The following is a 22,044-nucleotide window of genomic DNA, read 5'->3' as shown; positions in this document are numbered from 1 at the left end:
CTATTTTGTAGTCTCGGCTGGCCGCCTAAATATGAAGTTTTGTCGGCCTCTGACATCACATGGCTCAAAGAAGGGAAATCAAGTGTTCAATCGATATATATATTTTGATATCTGTGTTACAGAAGCTGGAAAATGCCAGCCACCTGCTGGGCAAGCTACTGAAGCGTGAATGCCTCAACTGTCTGGTGCTCAGCCTGTATCCTGGCAACGAGGGCTACTCCCTCATGCTGCGTGCTCGCTCAGGCGTGGAGACAGAGACCATAAAGCTACCCTATGAAGTAATCCATTTTGACACAGTTTACCTTTTGTTTTTGATACTTAAAAAAAATTCTTGGTTTTGAAACAGGAAGTGACATATATAGAGGTTACAACACGAGTGGTTTTTTATATGGCTTGTATTTCAGTCAAGACCCAGCGGATGAGGCTCGTGAGTCCCTTTGATATTCCAGCTGGGTCTTGACTGAAATACAAGCCATATAAACAATCACGAGTGTTGTAAAGTTCTCAAAAGCGTGGTTACCCCTTGCACACCCGGTCTATAGGTACATGTGCATTTTGGAATGTCAAGGACGACAGAAAGTAGAGCCAGCTATGATGTATTTTGTGCACCCTTATTGTCAATATAACACTTACCTCGACAGTACTATTCTTGCACATTATCTATTATAGGCCGAAAAAATTGGACAAAACGCTGAGTGGGTACAATTATCTCCCATAACCATGCGCCACCGTGGATCCCAAGCACTGTCCGAGTGCTTCCCCCTTACAGGATGTAGGTGGCGCGTCCTCTTTCTTTTTTCGCGCGTGTCAGACCGGCTGTGTTTCTGCTACGCTCCCGGATTATTTTGGACTAAGAGGCTCCTTTTCTGTGTGGACTATCACCTGTTGGATTATTGTGTGTTATTCCACTTCTGGCTTGAGGCTACGTTGTGTTTCCTTCAACTTGTGCCTCCGTTTTTGTGTGGCGGACTCGGCGTGCCTCCCGTCCTACTTCGTGGTGACCGGTCGTCTGCTTCTCGTTTCGCCGCATTCACTTGAGTATTGACCTAAATTTTCTTTGAATTTTGTTAATTCTCGGTCTTTAAGGGTACGTACAGGGCGAGGTAGGATGTCTCGTCCTGTTTTGGGCTCTGGTTCTACGGAACCAGAGTCTGCCGGGGGCAACCCTTCTCCGGGCGCCCAGCGTCATGTTTTACGCACGGAGAAGGGGATCTTTCGGCGCTCCGACTCTCCCTCCCCAAACGCTTTGCGTTTGCGGCGAGGGAGGGCGGAGAAAGCCTGTTTGAGCAAGCTCAATGCGAGCTTGCTCAAACAGGCTGGGCTTGAGCCTGGGACTTCGGGCGGGGCTGCGCCGTCGAAGGTTCGGGGAAGGTCGAGGGGAAAGAAAAAGCTTCTTTCTCCTTCTCCTTCAGTGGAACAGGCTTCCCCCCCTTCGACGCCGTTGTCCGGCCCTCAGTCTCAGGCTTCAGCTCCTCCCGGTTTCAAGCCTGGGGGGAAGGTTTCCTTCTCCCCCCTGGCTCGAATCCGGGGGCAGGTCGATTCCCAACCCTCTTTGGGGGTTGGTGAATCCGATCTAGGGGCTACTGGAGAGACTCAGGTTTTGACAGCCAACGGCCATACCACGTTGAAAACACCGGTTCTCGTCCGACCACCGAAGTTAAGCAACGTCGGGCCCGGTTAGTACTTGGATGGGTGACCGCCTGGGAACACCGGGTGCAGTTGGCATTAAAATCTTTCTTTTTCCGGTGCCTCTCCTGTGCCCTCCTCGGTTTCCACCGCTGTGGAAGCCAGGAGGGACACGGGTCCTCCTCTGAACTCCCTCGCTGGGTCGTCTGCTGCTGTTTTGACAGTAGTTTCGGCCTCCTGGGGGGGGAGATCGGAGGAGATGACGGGGTCTCTGAATTCCCTCCCCGCTGGGGTTGGGATGCGAATTGACCCCGTTCAGGGCGGTCCTGTGGGGGCAGGGGTTTCAGGCTTCGTGCCTACGACCACTGCTACTACGGTTCCCTCTGACGTCCGTGTGACTGGTGGCTGTCCCTCTTGAAACGCTCCGGCCGACTAGTTACTGGACGTGGAGGTGTTCGACAGAACGTGGTACTTCTGTCGAATGGTCAGGGCGACGGGAACATTGTTTCTGTTGCTCAGACCGACACCTCCGACCGGACCGTCTTGACCCCACGCCATTCCTTAGCGTCTGGTGTTCGGGTGACGGATGGTCCGGACCAAGGGTCCGGAACGTTCCAGGCTTACGGGTCGGGATCGAACCGGACCCACGGGTCCCGACTGGACTTGACCTCCGGGTTTGGTCCGGACGGGACCCATGGTACGGGACCGTACCGGACCTTAGGGTCCGGTGCGGGACAGTACCTCTGGCCCTTGCCGGACCCCCCGGACCTACGGGTCCGGATGGTACGGTACGGGACCAGTGTTTCGGTCGGGACCGGACCACCCGACCACCTCGGTTGGTCTGGGTGGTCTGGCACCGAACCGGAACACACCGGACCTACGGGTCCGGAGGGTACGGTACCGGACCAGTGGTCCGGTCGGGACCGGACCACTCGACCACCTCTGTTGGTCCGGGTGGTCTGGCACCGAACCGGACCATGCCGGACCTACGGGTCCGGATGGTACGGTATGTCCACGTCCGGACCGAGCCACCCGAACACTTCTGTGGGTACGGATGGTTCGGTACCGAACGGGACCTCCGGATGGTACGGGACCGGACCGAATCTACGGGTTCGGATGGTCCGGTACCGGACCACCCGACCACCTCTGTTGGTCCGGATGGTCTGTCACCGAACCGGACCATACCGGACCACCGGACCTACGGGTCCGGATGGTACGGTAGGTCCACGTCCGGACCGAACACTTCAGTGGGTACGGATGGTTCGGTGCCGTACGGGACCTCCGGATGGTATGGGACCGGACCACAGGACCGGAACACCGGACCACCCTACCGGATCGGTCCGGACCACCCGACCACCTCTGTTGGTCCGGATGGTCTGGCACCGAACCGGACCTACGGGTCCGGATGGTACGGTATGTCCACGTCCGGACCGAGCCACCCGAACACTTCTGTGGGTACGGGTGGTTCGGTGCCGAACGGGACCTCCGGATGGTGCGGGACCGGACCGGACCTACGGGTCCGGATGGTCCGGTGCTGGACCGGTGGTCCGGTCCGGTCCGGACCACCCGACCACCTCTGTTGGTCCGGATGGTCTGGCACCGAACCGGACCATACCGGACTTACGGGTCCGGATGGTACGGTGTGTCCACGTCCGGACCGAGCCACCCGAACACTTCTGTGGGTACGGATGGTTCGGTACCGAACGGGACCTCCGGATGGTACGGGACCGGACCGGAACACCGGACCGGAACACCGGACCACCCTACCGGACCGGTCCGGACCACCCGACCACCTCTGTTGGTCCGGATGGTCTGGCACCGAACCGGACCTACGGGTCCGGATGGTACGGTACGTCCACGCCCGGACCGAACCACCCGAACACTTCTGTGCGTACGGATGGTTCGGTGCCGAACAGGACCTCCGGATGGTACCGGACCTACGGGTCCGGACCTACGGGTCCGGATGGTCCGGTGCGGGACCACCCGACCACCTCTGTTGGTCTGGATGGTCTGGCACCGAACCGGACCATACCGGACCACCGGACCTACGGGTCCGGATGGTACGGTATGTCCACGTCCGGACCTAACCACCCGAACACTTCTGTGGGTACGATGGTTCGGTGCTGAACGGGACCTCCGGATGGTACGGCACCGGACCGGACCACCCTACCGGACCGGATCGGCACCCCCGACCGGACCGGACCATTTCTTTTCTGATCAGACCCGATGGGTTCCTGTTCAGTCTATAAATGGCGGGGGTTCGTTGGCTGGGCTGACCCAACAGTCGCAGGGTTGTTGTTTTTCTCCCCCTTCGGCTGCTGGAGACGTTTCGTCTTTGGGGCAGGGGTCTTCGCGGCCTCTTGCTTCTGTGGGCGTTTCTTCACAGCCTGCTTCATCGCTTTCGGCTCTTCCCCCTCAAGCTCCCTACACTCCTGCTTTTGAGGAGTTGTCGGGAAGTGAAGAGGAGAGTGAGTCGGAGGACGATAGGGAGGAGGATCAGGGTCGCCCTGAGGTTAACACTGAAACTCTACCCTTGCCGGTTTCTGATGGAACTTCCGAAGCTATGCTTCGTACTTTCCAACAGTACATGACAGACATCACGCGGCGTCTTGACGTCACGGATGCCTCTCTTAAGCGTCTGTCGTCTAGTGTTGACACACAGGACCTGGACCCGGGGTCTGAGGACGAGAGGCAGGAGGCTCGTCCTCGCACAGCTAGAAGGACGTTTGAACAGTTTCAGGACGTCCTTCCCTGAGACGCCCTCTCGTCCTTTGAGTCCGCTTCGGCCCGGGCGCGGGAGGCTCACGCCGCGTCTGCCGGCGGCTCGTTTTATGAACGATCCGGCCGCCGGCAATTCGCGTTCCACCCTAGTCTAAGTGCCACGGTGGAAGCGGCAGCACATCGCCTGAGGAGTACAGATTCACGTGCAAACGCGACCTATGTTCCTCGGGAGGACGCGGGTTCAGTGCCATGCTTTCCTTCGGGAGGCGCACCTCCACTGTTTCCTCGTGTCCAATCTGTTTCGTCCCTCCCTTTTCCCTTTGACTCTCGAACTCTCCCTTTCCAGACTTCGAGTGTTTAGGGTGGGGCTGACGGTGATGTGTTCGTTGGGGAGGTGCCTTCGGTCAAGAAGGTGGAACTGAGCTCTGCTTCGTTCCACAATCTTGAGGCCACCGTTTCTTCCACAGTCGAGGCCCAATCACAGGCCTTGACATGGATGAGCACGCTGTCCACACTGTTGGACCCTCCCAATCGGGCAGAGTCCGATTCCACTCGGGTCCTTGACACGGTTCGAGTGGATCGGGCTTTGCATGCCGTGCGATCGTGCGTGACGTCTGCGGCAGAATTGGCCATTGGAACACTGGTCCACTTTATTGGCCCTGTTCCGTGATCATTTTCTGCCTACTTCTATAGTGCCTCCGGATATGAGGAAGAGTCTGAGGAACACGTTTCCTCAGCCTTCTTCCCTCTTTCATCCGGACACTGTTCGTTCTGTGGTGGAGTCCACACGCCAGAGGAACACTGATTCTCTGATGGTTGGCCTCGCTGCTTCGGCGACGGCGGCGGGGAGTAAGAGAAGTGCTACAGTCACCTCCAGCTCCCAGCCTCAGAAGAAGAAGAAGAAGCCAGTTTCACTGCCTCCTTCTTCCTCCTCTTAGGCGCCTGTTGCGTTCCCAAGCAAGACGAAGGGTGCTCAGACAGGTAAGGGGAAGCAGCACCACCAGGGGGGGTGGTCGCAAGCCTGCGCCTGCCCGCCAGCAGAATTTTCAGTGAGTCCCGGCCCTACGTTGACGCCCCCTCAAGTTGCCCCTCTTTCGTCCGGCGGTTCCCTTTTTTTCGGGCCCGCGGCATGTGGGGCAGACTGGTCTCCAACCAGTTTTTCTTGAGGGTGGTGTGGTCGGGGTTTTCTCTACCGCTGTCGTCACAACCTCCATTGTCCGCTCTACCTTGGACGTTCCCCCCTCCTCGAGAGCCTGCCAGATGGCAGGCTCTTCAGGACGAGGTGAACTCGTTGGTCGAGAAGAAGGCGGTCTACCCCCTTTCTCAGCCTTCTCTGGGGTTCTGCTCCCGCCTGTTCACCGTCCCCAAAAAGGACGGCCGGTTCAGGCCGGTGTTGGACCTCTCCACCTTGAACTTGTACCTTCACAGGTGCAAGTTCAAGATGGAAACCCCTTCGTCGGTCCGGTTGGCCATCCGGCCAAACGATTGGGCCATGTCTGGGACCTCCAGGATGCTTACTTCCACATCCTGGTGGCCCCGGGGTACCGACATCTGCTCCGGTTCGTTTGGGAGGGCACGGTGTTCGAGTTTCGGGCCCTCCCATTCGGCCTGTCCTTGGCCCCTCTGATTTTCAACGGGGACAACAACACCACATGCTTAGCTTACCTTCGCCACCAGGGGGGCACCAATTCTCGGTCCCTCTCCCTGTTGGCGGAGGAGATTCTGCTCTGGTGCCAGACCAATCAGGTCCGGATGTCAGTCCAGTTCGTTCCGGGGAAACTGAACGCCCTGGCCGACATTCTCAGTCGGGGCGATCAGGTTCTCTCCACAGAATGGACCATCGCTCACAACGTTCTACAGCGTCTGTGGGCAAGGTGGGACCGTCCTCTGATCGATCTGTTCGTAACTCGATTCAGCGCTCGGCTTCCCAGGTACGTCAGCCCCTTTCGAGACATGAATGCGTTCCACTTGGACGCATTCACTCTCTTGTGGAGGCTCCTCGATGCTTACGCCTATCCCCCGACATCTCTGATTCCGAGGGTGCTGGCAAAATATCTGCAGGAACGACCAAGACTGATTTTGGTCGCGCCTTACTGGCCAACAGCTCCGTGGTTTCCAGATCTTCGCGGTCTCACCCACGTAGACCCTCTACCTCTGGATCTGGACGGGGGAGGTCTGCTCCAGCCTCGATCATGCCTCCCTCATCCACGTCCAGAGAGTCTGTGCTTGACCGCATGGCTCTTGTGCGCTCCAAACTGCTTGCACTAGGATTGCACAAGAGTTCAGTAGAGTTTTCCTTGAACGCTAAGAGGCGATCAACTAATCAGCTCTACGACTTACGCTGGAGAGCTTGGGCCACCTTCGCCTTGTCCAAGGGGATAAAGCCGCTTTATCCCTCAACACAGGACTTGGCCAACTTCCTGGTGGAAGTGTATCAAAAGAAGAGTCTTTCTTCTAAGACTCTTCTTGGATACAGATCTGCCATCGCTTCCACGATTGCGGCCGCTACTGGTCGCAGAACTGAACACTTGATCAGGTCCTCCCTCATCGCTAATGTCCTTTCGGGTATTAGCAATGCAGCGGTGTCTAAACCTCGGGTTTCATTTCCCAAGGGGGATGTCTTTCTGGTCCTCAAACTCCTGCGTAGCAATGAGTTTGAACCCCTGGCAGGCATCAGTATCAAGTTGCTGATTTTTAAGACTAATTGTTCCTCATCGCTTTAGCCACTTGCCGTAGACTCAGTGGTAGTCAAGCTTTGAGTGGCCTGGACTTTGACATTGAGTTCACCACACAGCAGTGGTTGCTAGCATGGTCACGTCAGTCTAAGGTATGTTTCTTGGGTATATTTTCTTTTACGGTAGTACTGTTCGAAAATTGCCTGGGTATCTTAATCCTTGGATTTAAGTGATTTTGATTAAGGAGTTTAATACTCTACATATCACCCTCACACCACTCTGGTATTCTGTGCAAGAATAGTACTGTCGAGGTAAGTGTTATATTGACTGTAAGGCTTCTTTTTAAGCCTACTGTCTATATGATACTTACCGAGACAGTACTATTAGAGTTTCCCTCCCGCCTCCCCTCTTGATATGTTATGGGCTTTTTGAGGGTCTGCAGCTCATAAAGAAAGAGGACGCGCCACCTACATCCTGTAAGGGGGAAGCACTCGGACAGTGCTTGGGATCCACGGTGGCGCATGGTTATGGGAGATAATTGTACCCACTCAGCGTTTTGTCCAATTTTTTCGGCCTATAATAGATAATGTGCAAGAATAGTACTGTCTCGGTAAGTATCATATAGACAGTAGGCTTAAAAAGAAGCCTTACATATCCTCTATTTTATGTGTTATAAGAGTGCAATAGTTACATCATAGATGTAACAAGAGAACAATGGAAATACAAGAAATATACCTAGAGTACATTTACGGAGACAAAGAAGGGAGGTCATGGGATATAGTGAGGCCTAAAAAAAAATAGGTGTGGTTACGGTAACCCGACCTACCCTATTTTTAGGGGCCGACCCTATAACTTTTTATTACATTTGTCCAAAAAAAACAACACACAAGAAAACGAGTGCAGAAAACGCAATGAAAGCGAAAGCGCCCGAGTCGCACACTTATTTCCCTGTCAAGTAGGTTTAATTTGTACACATTAGAAAAAAAAGTTTAAAAAAAAAAGTGATTGCCTACCTTCCTACCCTATTTTTTTTTGGCTATGTTACCGTAACCACACCTATTATTTTTTTTGGCCTGATATATATATACAAAAGGTTTGAGGTGCAATGGATTCCAAAGTAATGTCTGTCTCGTAATAGACTAATACTGGCTGATTTTTTTCATCCATTGATTAAGCTTTTGCTCAGCCTGGCTATTTCTTGTTTTGTGTTACTTGAAGATACTTGAGATGAAACAAAGTAAACAATAAATGCATGATGTTCACATTCTGTTGATTTTTTCCACAGGAATCCGAAGTGCTGGACTTTATTGATGCAGCAGAGGTATGTTTAAATTTTGCTCCTAGGTTAGTATTGGATGTTTAAACTTAAAAGTGGCATTTTTACTTACATGCAGCCGTGATGTGAACTCGCTACCTCCTGATTAGGAGGCTGATGTTTTATCCACTACGCCACTGCGCCCGTCTGTTGTACAATAACGAATGTGATAGGTTATTCTGCCTGGTATTGTTTGTATCATTATACAGTGGAGTCCGGGTACAACGAATCTCAAGGGAGATACATTTTAGTTCGTTATATCAGTAATTCGCTGTAGAGTTTTCAACCCTAAATGGCCTTAAGACAAGTTTTTCCACTCACCTTCAAATGATCCTCCCATCGATCTTTCCTTGGAGAGTACAATCTCTGCATGTTTTCAACAGCTTCATATATAATCCATAGAGGCATAGTTCAAATGTTCACTTTACTGTCACAATTTTAGAAGTAAAATTTAAAAAGTCGTGTAAAAGCATGTACATGTACATTCTGATCAATCTCCGATTTCCTGGTGTCCACCAGTTCTGGTGCATGTACTACGTGACCCTGGCCAAGTTTCCTCTCAAGACATCAAAGAGACCGCCCCATAGGTTAACCTCCCCATAGGTTAAACTCGGTCACTGACCCGGATGCAGGAAGTGTTTCCTCTCTCATATGAAAGGGGAACCACCTCTCAGTTGTAGCCTTGTGACTTTTTAGAGCACAGTCATAGCTTAGCAGCTGATTGGAATAGTGAAAACACAGCGGCGGTGGCTGTTCCGTGCACCTCCCGCTGTTTGTTCAGAGTTCGCTCATCACGCGATGTGCACTTGTGTTTGTGTATTTTTGTCTTTGGAGACAATTATTGACATAAGTACGTTGTAGCTTTGTGACTTTTAGTGACAAAACGGCTCTGGGGTGATGAAAACGTGTTTGTTATAAGAGGGGTTCGTTATGCAAATGAGTTCAAAAGGTTCGTTGTAGCCGGAAAGTAACAAGTAAGAAATAGAAGGCTGTCTGCCGGGAAATCAATGGCAGTTCGTTAAAAGCGGGATTTCGTTATACTCAGGTTCGTTATAGCTGGACTCACTGTACATTGACAGTCAACTTGTGTGGTAATGACTGTTACATTGTACACAGACACAATCACTGTTCTAGTTGTGTTTATTCATCTGTGTAAAGTCTTGCCTGTATTTGGTCCATCAATATGTTGATAAATTATGTAAACATTTTGTGATAGTTCCACTACTTCAGAAGAAACAATTTTGTTCTGACACTGGAGTTAAACATTATTTTTTGTTATCATCATATGTAATTTAATTTTGTATTTTTCAGCTGCCTCCATTTCTTTTGGATCTTCTGGAAAAGGCACAGGTGAGATCTGCCAAAAATAAGAATTAGAAATGGACTCTGTATGCGCGCGTGCGTGCGTGTGTGCGTGAGAGAGAGAGACAGAGACAGAGACAGAGACAGAGAGAGAGAGAGAGACAGAGAGAGAGAGACAGAGAGAGAGAGAGAGAGAGAGAGAGAGAGAGAGAGAGAGAGAGAGAGAGAGACAGACAGACAGAGAGACAGACAGACAGACAGACAGACAGAGACAGAAAGACAGAGAGAGAGAGAGAGAGAGAACTCAGAACTCAGAACTTTATTACATAAGGATAAAGGTTTTAGGCTTAGCCTAATCTTCCAACCTGTCCTTGGAACATATACAGAGAATAATTGTAAACGAAAGCAAAGACTGCGCACATACACACACACACACATCCACACCCACGTATACACACACACATGCACACATAAACTCACACACACACACACACACACACACACACACACACACATGTACACACACACATGCACACACACACATGCACACACACATGCACACACACATGCACACACACACATATACACACACACATGCTCGCGCGCGCGAGCGTGCGCTCGCATATCTACACACAAGCACATGCTATCATTTCATACCTAAAAGGAACAGTATCTAATCAAAGTATTAAACTAGTAAAACATCAAAATAATGGTCAAGTATAAACATAAAAACAAAACACTTAAGAGCATTGCATACATTATCCGAGTACACAATGGAAACTAGACATCAGGGGCAGTTTATAGTGTGCTCAAATGTGAGTGCAACTGCCTTTTAAAGGCCTTTAATGATGCGGATCGTTTGATTTCTATTGGCAAAGAGAGAGAGAGAGAGAGAGAGAGAGAGAGAGAGAGAGAGAGAGAGAGAGAGAGAGAGAGAGAGAGAGAGAGAGAGTATGTTCTACAGTTGAATATGTTCTACAGTTGCTATGTGATTCTTCAGCTAACATGTTGGTTTATTTTTATTTTAAAGAGTGTTTCTTTAGCATGGTTTACTTTTATGATAAGAATACAAGTGATTACATTCAAGTTGATAATATTGCTGTTGCAGGTGAACGTGTTCTATAGTGGCTGTGTGATCGTGGAGGTGAGAGACTACCGTCGCTGTGCGCCCAGCTGTTACGACACGCATTTCGTTCTGCTCCGGCCGTCAGCACAGGTAAGAGATGTGAAGGATATTAAGATGGGAAAAACCAGGTGTGTGAGTGGTATAAGTAAGGGGGATTTCACCCCTCATTGAGGACGCCATCTTGAGGACGAAATCTTGGAACGTCTTGTTCGTCTTGAGGACATGTCTTGTAGGCGATCTGTTTATGCTTTTCTTTTCTTTTGGGATGTACCGTAAACTACCTTGTAAGCGCCCACCCCCCTTGTGCACCAATTTAGCTCAAAAGTGGGGGTGGGCATTTACTAAATTCTGTAGAGACTGCAGTGGCGAAAGTATTAACTTAATAACAGTATGACTGCAATGCAGCGTCTAGTCATTAATCACTCGAATGATATCTCTGTATGTTGTGAATAGGGTTTAGAATCATCTACAAACTTGTTTTTGACACCTGTCGAATAAATGTGGGGCGAGCGATTACAAGGCATTATAAACCCTATGCACAGCTCGTGACCCAAAGTAGGGGGTGGGCGTTTGCTTGATACTGGGCGCTTACAAGGTAGTTTACGGTAGTTGTCAGAGCTCTTTCTTTCTTTTTAATGTACAATGGTAAGAAAAGACCTATGAAGAAGGTTTGCTCCAAGCCACACACGAAAAAAATAAAAAAAATAACAAAATAAAAAAAAAAATAAAAAAAGTAAAAAAAAAAATAATTGTAGTAGCAAACCTGCATGCAACTGAGGTTAAAAAAAATAAAAAAATAAAAAATGTACAATGGAACCTGTCTGTAAGGGCCAGCCAAGAGACCAACCAAAGTTAGTTGTTATAGACAGCTGGGCCGAGGGGCACAAGAAAGTGACCACCCCAACAGGAGCCAGCCACGGGGTTGGATTGGTTGAAACTGAGATGTGTGTGATTTCAACCAATCTGGCTCCGCGGCTGGCTCCCGTTTGGGTTTTAACTTTGTCATGCACTTCAGCCCTAGCCTCTATGGAAGAATGCATTATGGAGAAAAATACTCGCCTTGTGGTGGTTATTGTGGGCAGGTAGGTTATTCAGCGGTGGTCGCTAGGGCAAGTTTGGCTTTATTTGGAGACCCTATTCTTCGTGAAGACTACTCTGTGTTTGTACAGTCTATGTGTGTTCCTGTGTGCATTGTCATGCATGCAATCACATTAGTATGTTTGTGTGCACTTATATATATCCTAGTTGAATACGTGTGGCAGTATCCAAATTAAACCAAGTGATAGCTTCGTTATCACTCTAGATGAATCTCTAATGACCACTCTTCTTTGAGTGTGTGACATCACTTCTACAGGGAAATATCTGCCATTCGTTTTTGTCTGAATGGGAGTCTTTGAAGACGGCTTGGATAGATCGCACCTATTGTTTAAGGCAGTCTTTAAATGAGCCCAAAGTCGACTTCGCAAAGACTTCGTGAAGCCCTTTTATCGAAAACTCAGTGCTAAAGCTTAGTGCGGCCAGCTTCACCAAGTATACTTCGCATTGTCGATTCACCAAGTTAAGGCCAAAAAAAATAATAGGTGTGGTTACGGTAACATAGCCCAAAAAAATAGGGTAGGAAGGTAGGCAATCACTTTTTTTTTTTAAACTTTTTTTTCTAATGTGTACAAATTAAACCTACTTGACAGGGAAATAAGTGTGCAACTCGGGCGCTTTCGCTTTCATTGCGTTTTCTGCACTCGATTTCTTGTGTTTTTTTGGTTTTTTTGACAAATGTAATAAAAAGTTATAGGGTCGGCCCCTAAAAATAGGGTAGGTCGGGTTACCGTAACCACACCTATTTTTTTTTTTAGGCCTAAGGACAGGCTTTATGCTTGTACTCATTACTGAAAAAAAGCCTTTTTTTTTTTTTTTTTTTTTTTTTTTTTTTAATCATAACATAAATTTATTCCTAATGTTCAGCTCAGTTTCCAATAATACACCCAAATCTAACTTTTTCCCATATCTAAATTTTCTGAAAAAAAGCCTTGGTGATACACTTTTCATATGCAGCAGTTGATATTTATGACATGGAAATAGTTGTTCTATCTTTCCAGTCCTTACTGTGTGATGTGAACTCGCTGGCAGCAGAGTTTGGCCAGGGGTCATGGTCACAGGATGACCTTCACCAGCTTGAAGGTGAACTGTTGCTAGGCACCTCCGAGCCCCTCTGCCTTGACCCCTCTCCAGCCGTTACCATGGTAGCCACAGAGATGACCAGACGACAGAAAATGTTCAACGAGCCTTCAATTAAAAGGTGGGGTCTTGTGATCAAAGTTAACAAAACAGGGATGGCCAAATCTCAAAATGTAAATTAAATTTCAAGAAAGTCACTTGCCCGCAGGAAATTTTGCTGTCCCGATACATACCACAGTTGCTGCATCTGCAGTGTTTATAACGCTTTGAATCTAGATAGCACAACCAGAAGTATTGCATTTATCCAGATATTATCACTGGCCAGCCTGGTGAGTTGCCAGGCGGATTTTTTACTTGCCCCTGGTAATCGGGCGGATGATTTGGCCATCCCTGCAAAATCTGACATCATTTTCTGTGGCAAATATGTAACATAAGAAACAAATAAAGCAAACAACGTTGACAAAAAAACTTTAATATTCTTTAAGTTAAAGAGGTATTGTTCCTTTTGACTTCTGTCTGCCCCCTTCCCCTCTCTCTCTCTCTGTATTGCTCTCTCCCTCTTGCTCTCTCTCTCTCTCTCCCTCTCTCTCTCTCTCTCTCTTGCTCTCTCTCTCTCTCTGTATTGCTCTCTCCCTCTTGCTCTCTCTCTCTCTCTCTCTCTCTCTCTCTCTTGCTCTCTCTCTCTCTCTCTCTCTCTCGCTCGCATGCTCCCCCCCTCTTGCTCTCTCCCTCTTGCTCTCTCTCTCTCTCTCTCTCTCTCTCTCTCTCTCTCTCTCTCTGTGTATTGCTCTCTCCCTCTTGCTCTCACTTTCTCTCTCTCCTCAGCTCTCCCTGTCTTTACCTTTATTTTGTTTCATAGATGTTGATGTTGTTTCTGTTGTGAAGTCAATAGACTGCAAGGATCTGACCATTGCTTCGTGCATTTTAGACTCACCTGAGTAATCAGTGAGTCTAAGTAAATAGTAATGGGACATGATGAAGGCGAGTCGTGTGAGCAATTGCTTTTCTTGTTTTGTCCTTGCAGGTCGATGAAGAGGTACAGCCAGGTGGCGCTGAATCGCAAGAGGAAGCTGGCGCAGGGCCCCGCTCCCAAAGAATTACGACTGCTCGACTTTTTGCACAAAAAGCGCGACAAGACGAAAACTCCTGCCAAAACCATGAAGGTTTGCATATTTCTTCTTCCTCTTCTTTTCTTACACTTCTCTGATGATATAAATTCTCAGAATTCTCCCAAAGAATTACGTCTGCTGGATGTATCTTTTCACCTCTGCTTTCATTTTAAATCTTTTTGCACAGCCACCTCTAGTATAGAACTAAACAGTGCATAGCATTCCCATTATAGTTAGTTGTTCTTCTCGATCACAGGATAAGGTCGATCTGAAGCTTGGAACATGCTCTGGATGGTGTGAAAAGCTTGTCCGAGGTAAAGGGGCTCTTTCTTACTGTACCAGACCCCTGAAAATCCTAACAGAGTTATTTCCGGTAAAAAGTCTATTGTTGAACCCCCCCCCCCCCCCCCCCCCCCTCTCTCAAATCTTGTGTATTTGTATTTTCAGATTTTTTTTTTTTCTGTTTCAGAGTGTTGACACATGGAGAGAGCGAAGTGTGAACCTTGCTGCTCCACAAGATTTTGAGGTATGAGTTTTGTCTGTGGGTTGTTGGCGTGGTGATGATATGATTGGTAATGTGTAAGAGCACGGATCTTCACTGTCTTTTGTCTGTGTTTCTTTGTCTGTCTGCCTATCTGCCTGCCTGTTTCTGTGCCTGTTTCTCTCTCTCTCTCTCTCTCTCTCTCTCTCTCTCTCTCTCTCTCTCTCTCTCTCTCTCTCTCTCTGTCTCTCTCTGTCTCTCTGTCTCTCTCTGGGGCGGGGATATAGCTCAGTTGGTAGCGCGCTGGATTTGTATTCAGTTGGCCGCTGTCAGCGTGAGTTCGATCCCAGGTTCGGCGGAAATTTATTTCACAGAGTCAACTTTGTGTGCAGACTCTCTTCGGTGTCCGAACCTCCCCCCGTGTACACTACATTGGGTGTGCACGTTAAAGATCCCACGATTGACAAAAGGGTCTTTCCTGGCAAAATTGCTTAGGCACAGTTAATAATTGTCTACCTATACCCGTGTGACTTGGAATAATAGGCCGTGAAAGGTAAATATGCGCCGAAATGGCTGCAATCTACTGGCCGTATAAAATTTCATCTCACACGGCATCACTGCAGAGCGCCTAGAACTGTACCCACGGAATATGCGCGATATAAGACTCATTGATTGATTCTTTCTCTCTCTCTCTCTCTCTCTCTCTCTCTCTCTCTCTCTCTCTCTCTCTCTCTCTCTCTCTCTCTCTCTCTCTCTCTCTCTCTCTCTCTCATATATAAATATATATTTCTCACCCTAATATAATTAAGTTACGAATTCATGAAACATCATTCAAGGAATATTACATGCTGTTTCTTTTACAAAACTTATAAGAAATATTATCAAGGAGCTAGCAAAATATAACTGTACTCTCTGATTATATTGAAAAACATGATTATATAATGAATGAAGGACATATATATTTTTTTTTTATATACAAACAAATATTTCTCTGTTATATATAATTTTCAAGCATTGCTAAAGAATCACAATGCATCTTAAAATGTCTTATTGGTTGCTTGACATGTTAATTATGGTAAATATGTCATTTGTACTATAGTTAAACTTATCTTCTATTTCTTCTCTTGTTTTTTACCCCTCAATGGGCGAGGGCCGGATGAAAAGAAGCATGTATACATTGTCATTGCTTATTCTGTTACTCTCGTAAAATAAATTTCAATTCAATTCAATTCAATTCAATTCAATTCAGTTCAATTCAATTCAATTCAATTCAATTCAATTCAATTCAATTCAATTCTCTCTCTCTCTCTCTCTCTCTCTCTCTCTCTCTCTCTCTCTCTCTCTCTCTCTCTCTCTCTCTCTCTCTCTCTCTCTCTCTCTCTCTCTCTCTCTCTTTCTCTCTCTCTCTTTTGTCGAGATTTGGAGACAGAGACATCCTTATTTCGAGTGGAATTTTGTGACCATTGATCGATTGAAATGACACAGAAGTCATACAATATTACCCAGGAAGCAGAACTTACGGATAATGACAGTCAACTGCCGTAGCATCGAAAAGAAGAAGGCAGAATTTGCTGCTGTCGTGAACTACACTAAGCCGGACGTTATCTGTGGAACGGAATCATGGTTGAAGTCAGACGTGCAGCAGAGTGAAGTCTTCCCTGAGGGATACGTCAGCTACAGGAAAGATCGCAGTACACTAGCTGGTGGTGTTTTTATATTAGTGCACAAGAGCCTGGTATCGTCACTCCAACCTGAACTTGATGCAGACTGTGAACTGATCTGGACCCGTATTCACCTACAACGAAACAAAGACCTATCAGTAGGGTGTTTTTACATGCCTCACCGCAACCAACGCGACCTCGATGAACTGGATGTATCCTTGTGCAAGATCACAGCTGACAACCGCCAAGAACACGTACTACTTGTGGGCGATTTCAATTGTCCCAACGTGAACTGGAGCAGTGGCGCTGTAGAGGCAGGAGCTCCAGAGAGGTCAGTGCAGCAATTCCTGGTTGACACCACCACAACCAACTTTCTCACTCAGATTCATGACCAACCAACGCGTGAAGACAACATCCTCGACCTGGTCTTCACCTCAAACCCATCACTCTGCAAAAGTTCCAGGTCAATACCAGGCATATCAGACCATAGCATCGTCATCACCGATGTGGATATCCACCCCCATCGCATCAAGGAAAAACCAAGGAAACAACTCATCTACTCAAAAGCCAGATGGAGTAACATCACGACTGAACTAGACCACCTAGCAGAAGAGATCAACACCATGAAAGAACAGGGTGAATCTGTAGAGGCCATGTGGACCCGCTTCAAATCGTCACTCATGGCTGCCGTCGAGCGTTTCATACCATCCACACTCCGGCGAAGTAACTACAGCCTACCGTGGATCAACCGCAAGATGAAGAAAATCCTGCAACGCAAGAAGAGGCTCTACAAACAAGCTAAGAAAACTGGCAACTGGACGAACTACAGATTCGCCCAGAAAGAATGTCGACGCCAGATGCGGCAGGCGGAGTGGAACCACATCAACTCCACCATCGAGGAGAGCCTGAAGACAAACGACACCAAACCCTTCTGGCGATACGTCAAGTCACGCAGACAGGACAACGCTGGAGTCTCGCCACTCTACAAAGAAGGCTCCTTACACAGCGACAGCACCTCCAAAGCCAAGATACTGCTACAACAGTTCCAGTCCATCTTCACGAAGCGTGATGACTCTCCTCCACCAGAGTTGAAAGGCACCCCAGTCCCCCCACTTGAGAAGATTACCATCACTACCGAAGGTGTTGCAAAACTCCTGAGGAACCTCAAGCTCAACATAGCATTGGGACCAGACGGCATACCAAACCGCATCTTGAAGACGTGCGCTGACTCCATTGCCCCATCCCTGATGGCGATATTCACCACCTCCATCGAGTCAGGCGAGCTCCCGAAAGACTGGCTATCAGCGAACATATCCTCTGTCTACATGAAGGGAGATAGGAACAAAGCTGAGAACTACCGCCCAGTATCCCTGACCTCGGTCGCCTGTAAGCTCCTTGAGCACATCATCTGCCACCATCTTCACAAGCACTTCGAACAACATGGAGTGCTATCCAGCCGCAACCATGGGTTCAGGACCGGCCACTCATGTGAAACCCAGCTGCTCACCACCATGCAGGACATTCTGTCATCCCATGATGCTGGCCACCAAACTGACGTCGCCATCCTTGATTTCAGCAAGGCCTTCGACACTGTCCCGCACAAGAAACTACTCCACAAGCTGGCCCACTACGGTGTGCGGGTAAGTGTCCACAACTGGCTGACCAGTTTCCTGACCAAGCGGAAGATGAGGGTTGTACTGGAGGGCGAGGCATCTGAAGAGGTAGAGGTCGAGTCCGGCGTCCCGCAAGGCACAGTGCTGGGTCCGTTGTTGTTCCTGTGCCATATCAACGACCTCCCAGACTCAGTCCAGTCGTCTGTCAGACTTTTTGCGGATGACTGTCTCCTCTACCGCCAGATCCGCACCTTTCAGGACCACCTTACGCTACAGGCAGACCTAAAGAGCTTGGAAGAGTGGGCCAACCAGTGGGGGATGAGGTTCAACGCTAAGAAGTGCTACGTCCTCTCCACCAGATCCACATCCCACTACTTCTACAGCCTCGGAGACACCATCCTCCAACAGGTCGAACAGAACCCGTACCTCGGCATACAGATCTCAGCCGACCTGAAGTGGGGCCCCCACATCACCAGTCTCTGCAAGAGGGCAGGATCTACCCTGGGCTTCTTACGCCGGAACCTCCGGAACTGCCCACGTGAGTGCCGTCGCCTTGCCTACATCACTCTTGTCAGGTCCACCCTTGAGTACGGGGCGGTGGTCTGGGACCCCTACTACAAACAAGACGTTGAGAGACTCGAACGCATCCAACGCCTAGCCGCTAGGTTCATCATGAAAGACTACGTGTCCAAGGACCCAGGCTGCGTCACCAAGATGCTAGAGTACCTCCAACTTCCTACACTCCAGGAACGCCGTCAGCAACTTCGCCTGACGATGCTGTTCAAAATCATCAATGGACTTGTACCTGCCTTACCCCCTGACTCCTTCCTCACCCCGGTGAGCGTATCTCGGCGCCGAGTCAAGCCTAAAGCCTACGAGGGGTATGAGAGCCAAAACATCCTCCAGAGACAGGCAACCAACAACAGCCGCTGTTTCAAAGCTCCTACCTCAAAGACTGATCAATACAGGAACTCGTTCTTTATAAAGACAGTGATCGAGTGGAACAACTTGAGCGAAGCCACCGTCACCTTGACCACGCCCAGCGCCTTCTCATCGGCGTTAGGGGGGCAGAAACCAGTGTGAGAGCCTCAGTAGTTTTTATCCAGTTTTTAACATTGTAACATAGCATTTTTTAACTGTGCTTGAAAAGCCTACATTCTAGGGCAAACGGACTAAAACCGCAAGTACAGCAGCAAGAAGACCAGCTGGAGTTGTACACTATATCCACCTTGTGTACAGTGAACTTTTAAGACTCTTTTAGATGCGCACACCCAAAAAACGTCACGTTGATAGTCGTCGTCGGCTTCTGTGGCGCACCCGCCAACCACCAACCCAGGCGGGTTATCCAGATCCAGATCCAGAATATTCAACGTTAAAAATCAAACTGGGGTGACAAGTACTCTGCTCATAGATTCATTTTCTACACACACAGTTTATTCTGTTGAATATTCTCAGTTGTGTAAAATAACCCACGCACTCTCTTGTTTGCAGATGCCCGAACATCTCTTTAAAGTTCCAGAACGCCCTCATTCACCAAATGAAAACTTGGTAAGTGACTTCTGAAACCTATTCCACTGGAAAAGTAATGGCTGTTTTTTTTTTAGCATGCCTCCTCAGTTTAATAAAGAGTATTGATTCCACTTGTTATGCTGTACTCAGTATTTTGGTTTAATCTGACTTTTAACTGTTCTCGCTGACACATGCCTCTTAACCTTTTTCTCCAGTCAGATTCAACGTTTTGCCATCGGATTATTCAGACCCCTCAGATGATTCATTATTGCCTCAAATTTGACACACGTTTCACTTCCCCCCAAATATATTTACACCCCCGGTATAGGGGTGTGTATAGGTTTCACTCGATGTGTTTGTTTGTTTGTTTGTTTGTTTGTGTTCGCATATAGATCTCAAGAATGAACGGACCGATCGTCACCAAACTTGGTGAACAGGTTCTATACATTCCTGAGACGGTCCTTACAAAAATTGGGACCAGTCAAACACACGGTTACGGAGTTATTGGTGGATTAAGATTAAGAGTGACATATTAATGGTCAAAGGGAAATAACCTTCTCAGTTGGTGGCAGTGAGAATGGTTATTTCCCTTTGACCAACGGGGGTGTTTTTCCTACCTCGACGTACCCTTTCGCAATGGACCCTGTGTTTACGCGAATAAACATTCTGACTTCTGACTTCTGACTTCTGACTTCTGACTTCAGACTTCTGACTTCTGACTTCTGACTTCTGACTTCTGACTTCAGACTTCTGACTTCTGACTTCAGACTTCAGACTTCAGACTTCAGACTTCAGACTTCAGACTTCAGACTTCAGACTTCTGATTTCTGACTTCTGACTTCTGACTTCTGATTTATGACTTCTGACTTCTGACTTCTGACTTCAGACTTCAGACTTCAGACTTCTGACTAATGACTTCAGACTTCAGACTTCAGACTTCTGACTTCTGACTTCTGATTTCTGACTTCTGACTTCTGACTGTCTCTCTGTTTCTCTGTCTCTCTGTCTCTCTGTCTCTCTGTGTCTGTCTCTGTCTCTGTATCTCTGTCTCTTTCTCTGTCTCTGTCTGTCTCTCTCTCTCTCTCGGGGTGAGCTGTTTTCAGATTTCTGGTAAGACGTGCTTCTTGATCGTCCGGTGAAATGAGCTTGTTTAACTATTTCTAAACCACTAATTGCTGCAATTTTTGCAATACAAGATGCCTACGTGTCCTGCATTGCACCGTGCAAAAATTGGACAATTTCAACCAACATTGACTAAACTATTGATGAAAAAAGTTCGTCGTCGAAAACAGGGAAAATATTCTCCATTTTGCAAGTGGGACTACTACACGGACTTATCATACAGGCTCGTGCTGACCACGTTCTGTATTCTTGTGTTTTTGACCATCGCTCAGTGCACTGTGCTGTGTTTCAAACACTCGGACTCTATCACGACCACTGTCCACTTCTACGCTGGAGGGTGCGTCAGTCAGAGCTTGTTTTGTGACAGTTTTTCTTCCATCGGCGCGGTGTTAACAAGTGACAGGTATTCTGCGATGGACATGCTACAGTGGAAACACCCGTCTGCTAGACAAGCTGGCAATGCGTGTCACTCACGGTATGTAAACATTTCGACTGCCATGTTTCTAATGTTGTGCGGCGACATCGAACTCAACCCAGGGCCACTGCCAGAAATGGAGGAGCTTATCAACGGGCTGGAAAATAGACTGGAAATGAATCTGGGCAACAAAATTGATTCCTTCAGTGCAAAGGTAGATCGGATGTCATGCCAATTAAATAACATATCACAGAAACTGAAAGAGGGTGAACAAGCCATGGATGATATGAAAAAACGCACTGCTGCACTGGAAAACAAGATGTATCAACTTGACGAAGAAATAGAGAAACAACGTATCCATTCTAGGCGTAACCATGTTATTTTTTACGGTGTCACTGAGACGTCTGGTGAAACAGGACAGGATTGTGCCAGAGCAGTGCTATACACCATTAACCTACACGATGACACGGGCAAGGAGTGGCAGCTAGACGACCTTGACCGAGCTTACCGCCTCGGACAGCATAGCGAACAGCGCTCTCGCCCTATCCTGGTGAAGCTGCACAACGCTAACGACAAGCGTGCACTGATCGCCAACCGCAGCACTAGACAGAGCCTGAGGTCAGCTGACGTCTCCATGAACGACGATCTGACACCGAGACAGCGAACCACGCTCAAGGAGCTTCGAGACCAGGGCTTCACGGCCTACTACAGGGGAACGAGGCTGCACAAGAGACTCAGGGAGCACCGAGGTGAGCAGCAGGAACGACAAGCCAGAGACAGCAGTCCCAACACGGAGGCTACCACCTCGTCCCATGACTTCCCATCGCTGCCCTGTCGGCCGCCCCAGTCCCCTGCTGTCCCCATCACCACATCCAGCATAGACGCCCTTACCTCCCCCCAGCGAGGCGTAGACAACAGGGTCAACCGACAGACCCCGATATACGCGGGCAGGGGGCGGGGTAGAGGCTCACCGACCACCGACATCTCCAGTGACGACAGTGGCGGGCGCGGTGGGGGTCGGGGCGGCGGACGGAGGGCTCAGCTGGACGGCGGAGCAAGCAGTCAACCCGGCGGTGCTGGGTACACGGCCACAGCCGATCACCCGGGCGTGAAGACACGCAGCAGGCTCCAGACGGGTTCCACCGCTGGCACTGCCCGGGGGGCAGGCCATGGCGCCACAGGCCAACGCCAAGG

General features: G+C 48.7%; 1 protein-coding gene and 1 non-coding gene across 4 annotated transcripts in view; both read left to right on the top strand.

Annotated features, from left to right (window-relative positions):
* Positions 1-22,044, top strand: part of LOC138968251 (transcription factor SPT20 homolog) — a 54,967-nt gene that overhangs the window by 5,349 nt on the left and 27,574 nt on the right. For all 3 annotated transcript variants that reach the window (XM_070340814.1, XM_070340812.1, XM_070340813.1), the window contains exons 4-11: positions 123-278; positions 8,308-8,343; positions 9,649-9,687; positions 10,748-10,855; positions 12,862-13,061; positions 13,965-14,103; positions 14,519-14,575; positions 19,296-19,352. In XM_070340814.1, coding sequence (XP_070196915.1) covers positions 123-278; positions 8,308-8,343; positions 9,649-9,687; positions 10,748-10,855; positions 12,862-13,061; positions 13,965-14,103; positions 14,519-14,575; positions 19,296-19,352 — 792 coding nt within the window. The remainder of the gene's footprint in view (positions 1-122; positions 279-8,307; positions 8,344-9,648; positions 9,688-10,747; positions 10,856-12,861; positions 13,062-13,964; positions 14,104-14,518; positions 14,576-19,295; positions 19,353-22,044) is intronic.
* LOC138969832 (5S ribosomal RNA) lies at positions 1,607-1,725 on the top strand. The gene has a single exon (XR_011456625.1). It is a non-coding gene; the product is annotated as a 5S ribosomal RNA (ribosomal RNA).

Source organism: Littorina saxatilis, linkage group LG6, assembly GCF_037325665.1.
Source record: "Littorina saxatilis isolate snail1 linkage group LG6, US_GU_Lsax_2.0, whole genome shotgun sequence".
Taxonomy (NCBI): domain Eukaryota; kingdom Metazoa; phylum Mollusca; class Gastropoda; order Littorinimorpha; family Littorinidae; genus Littorina; species Littorina saxatilis.
Note: the sequence above shows the minus strand (reverse complement) of the source record. Positions and strands in the feature narration are given on the sequence as shown.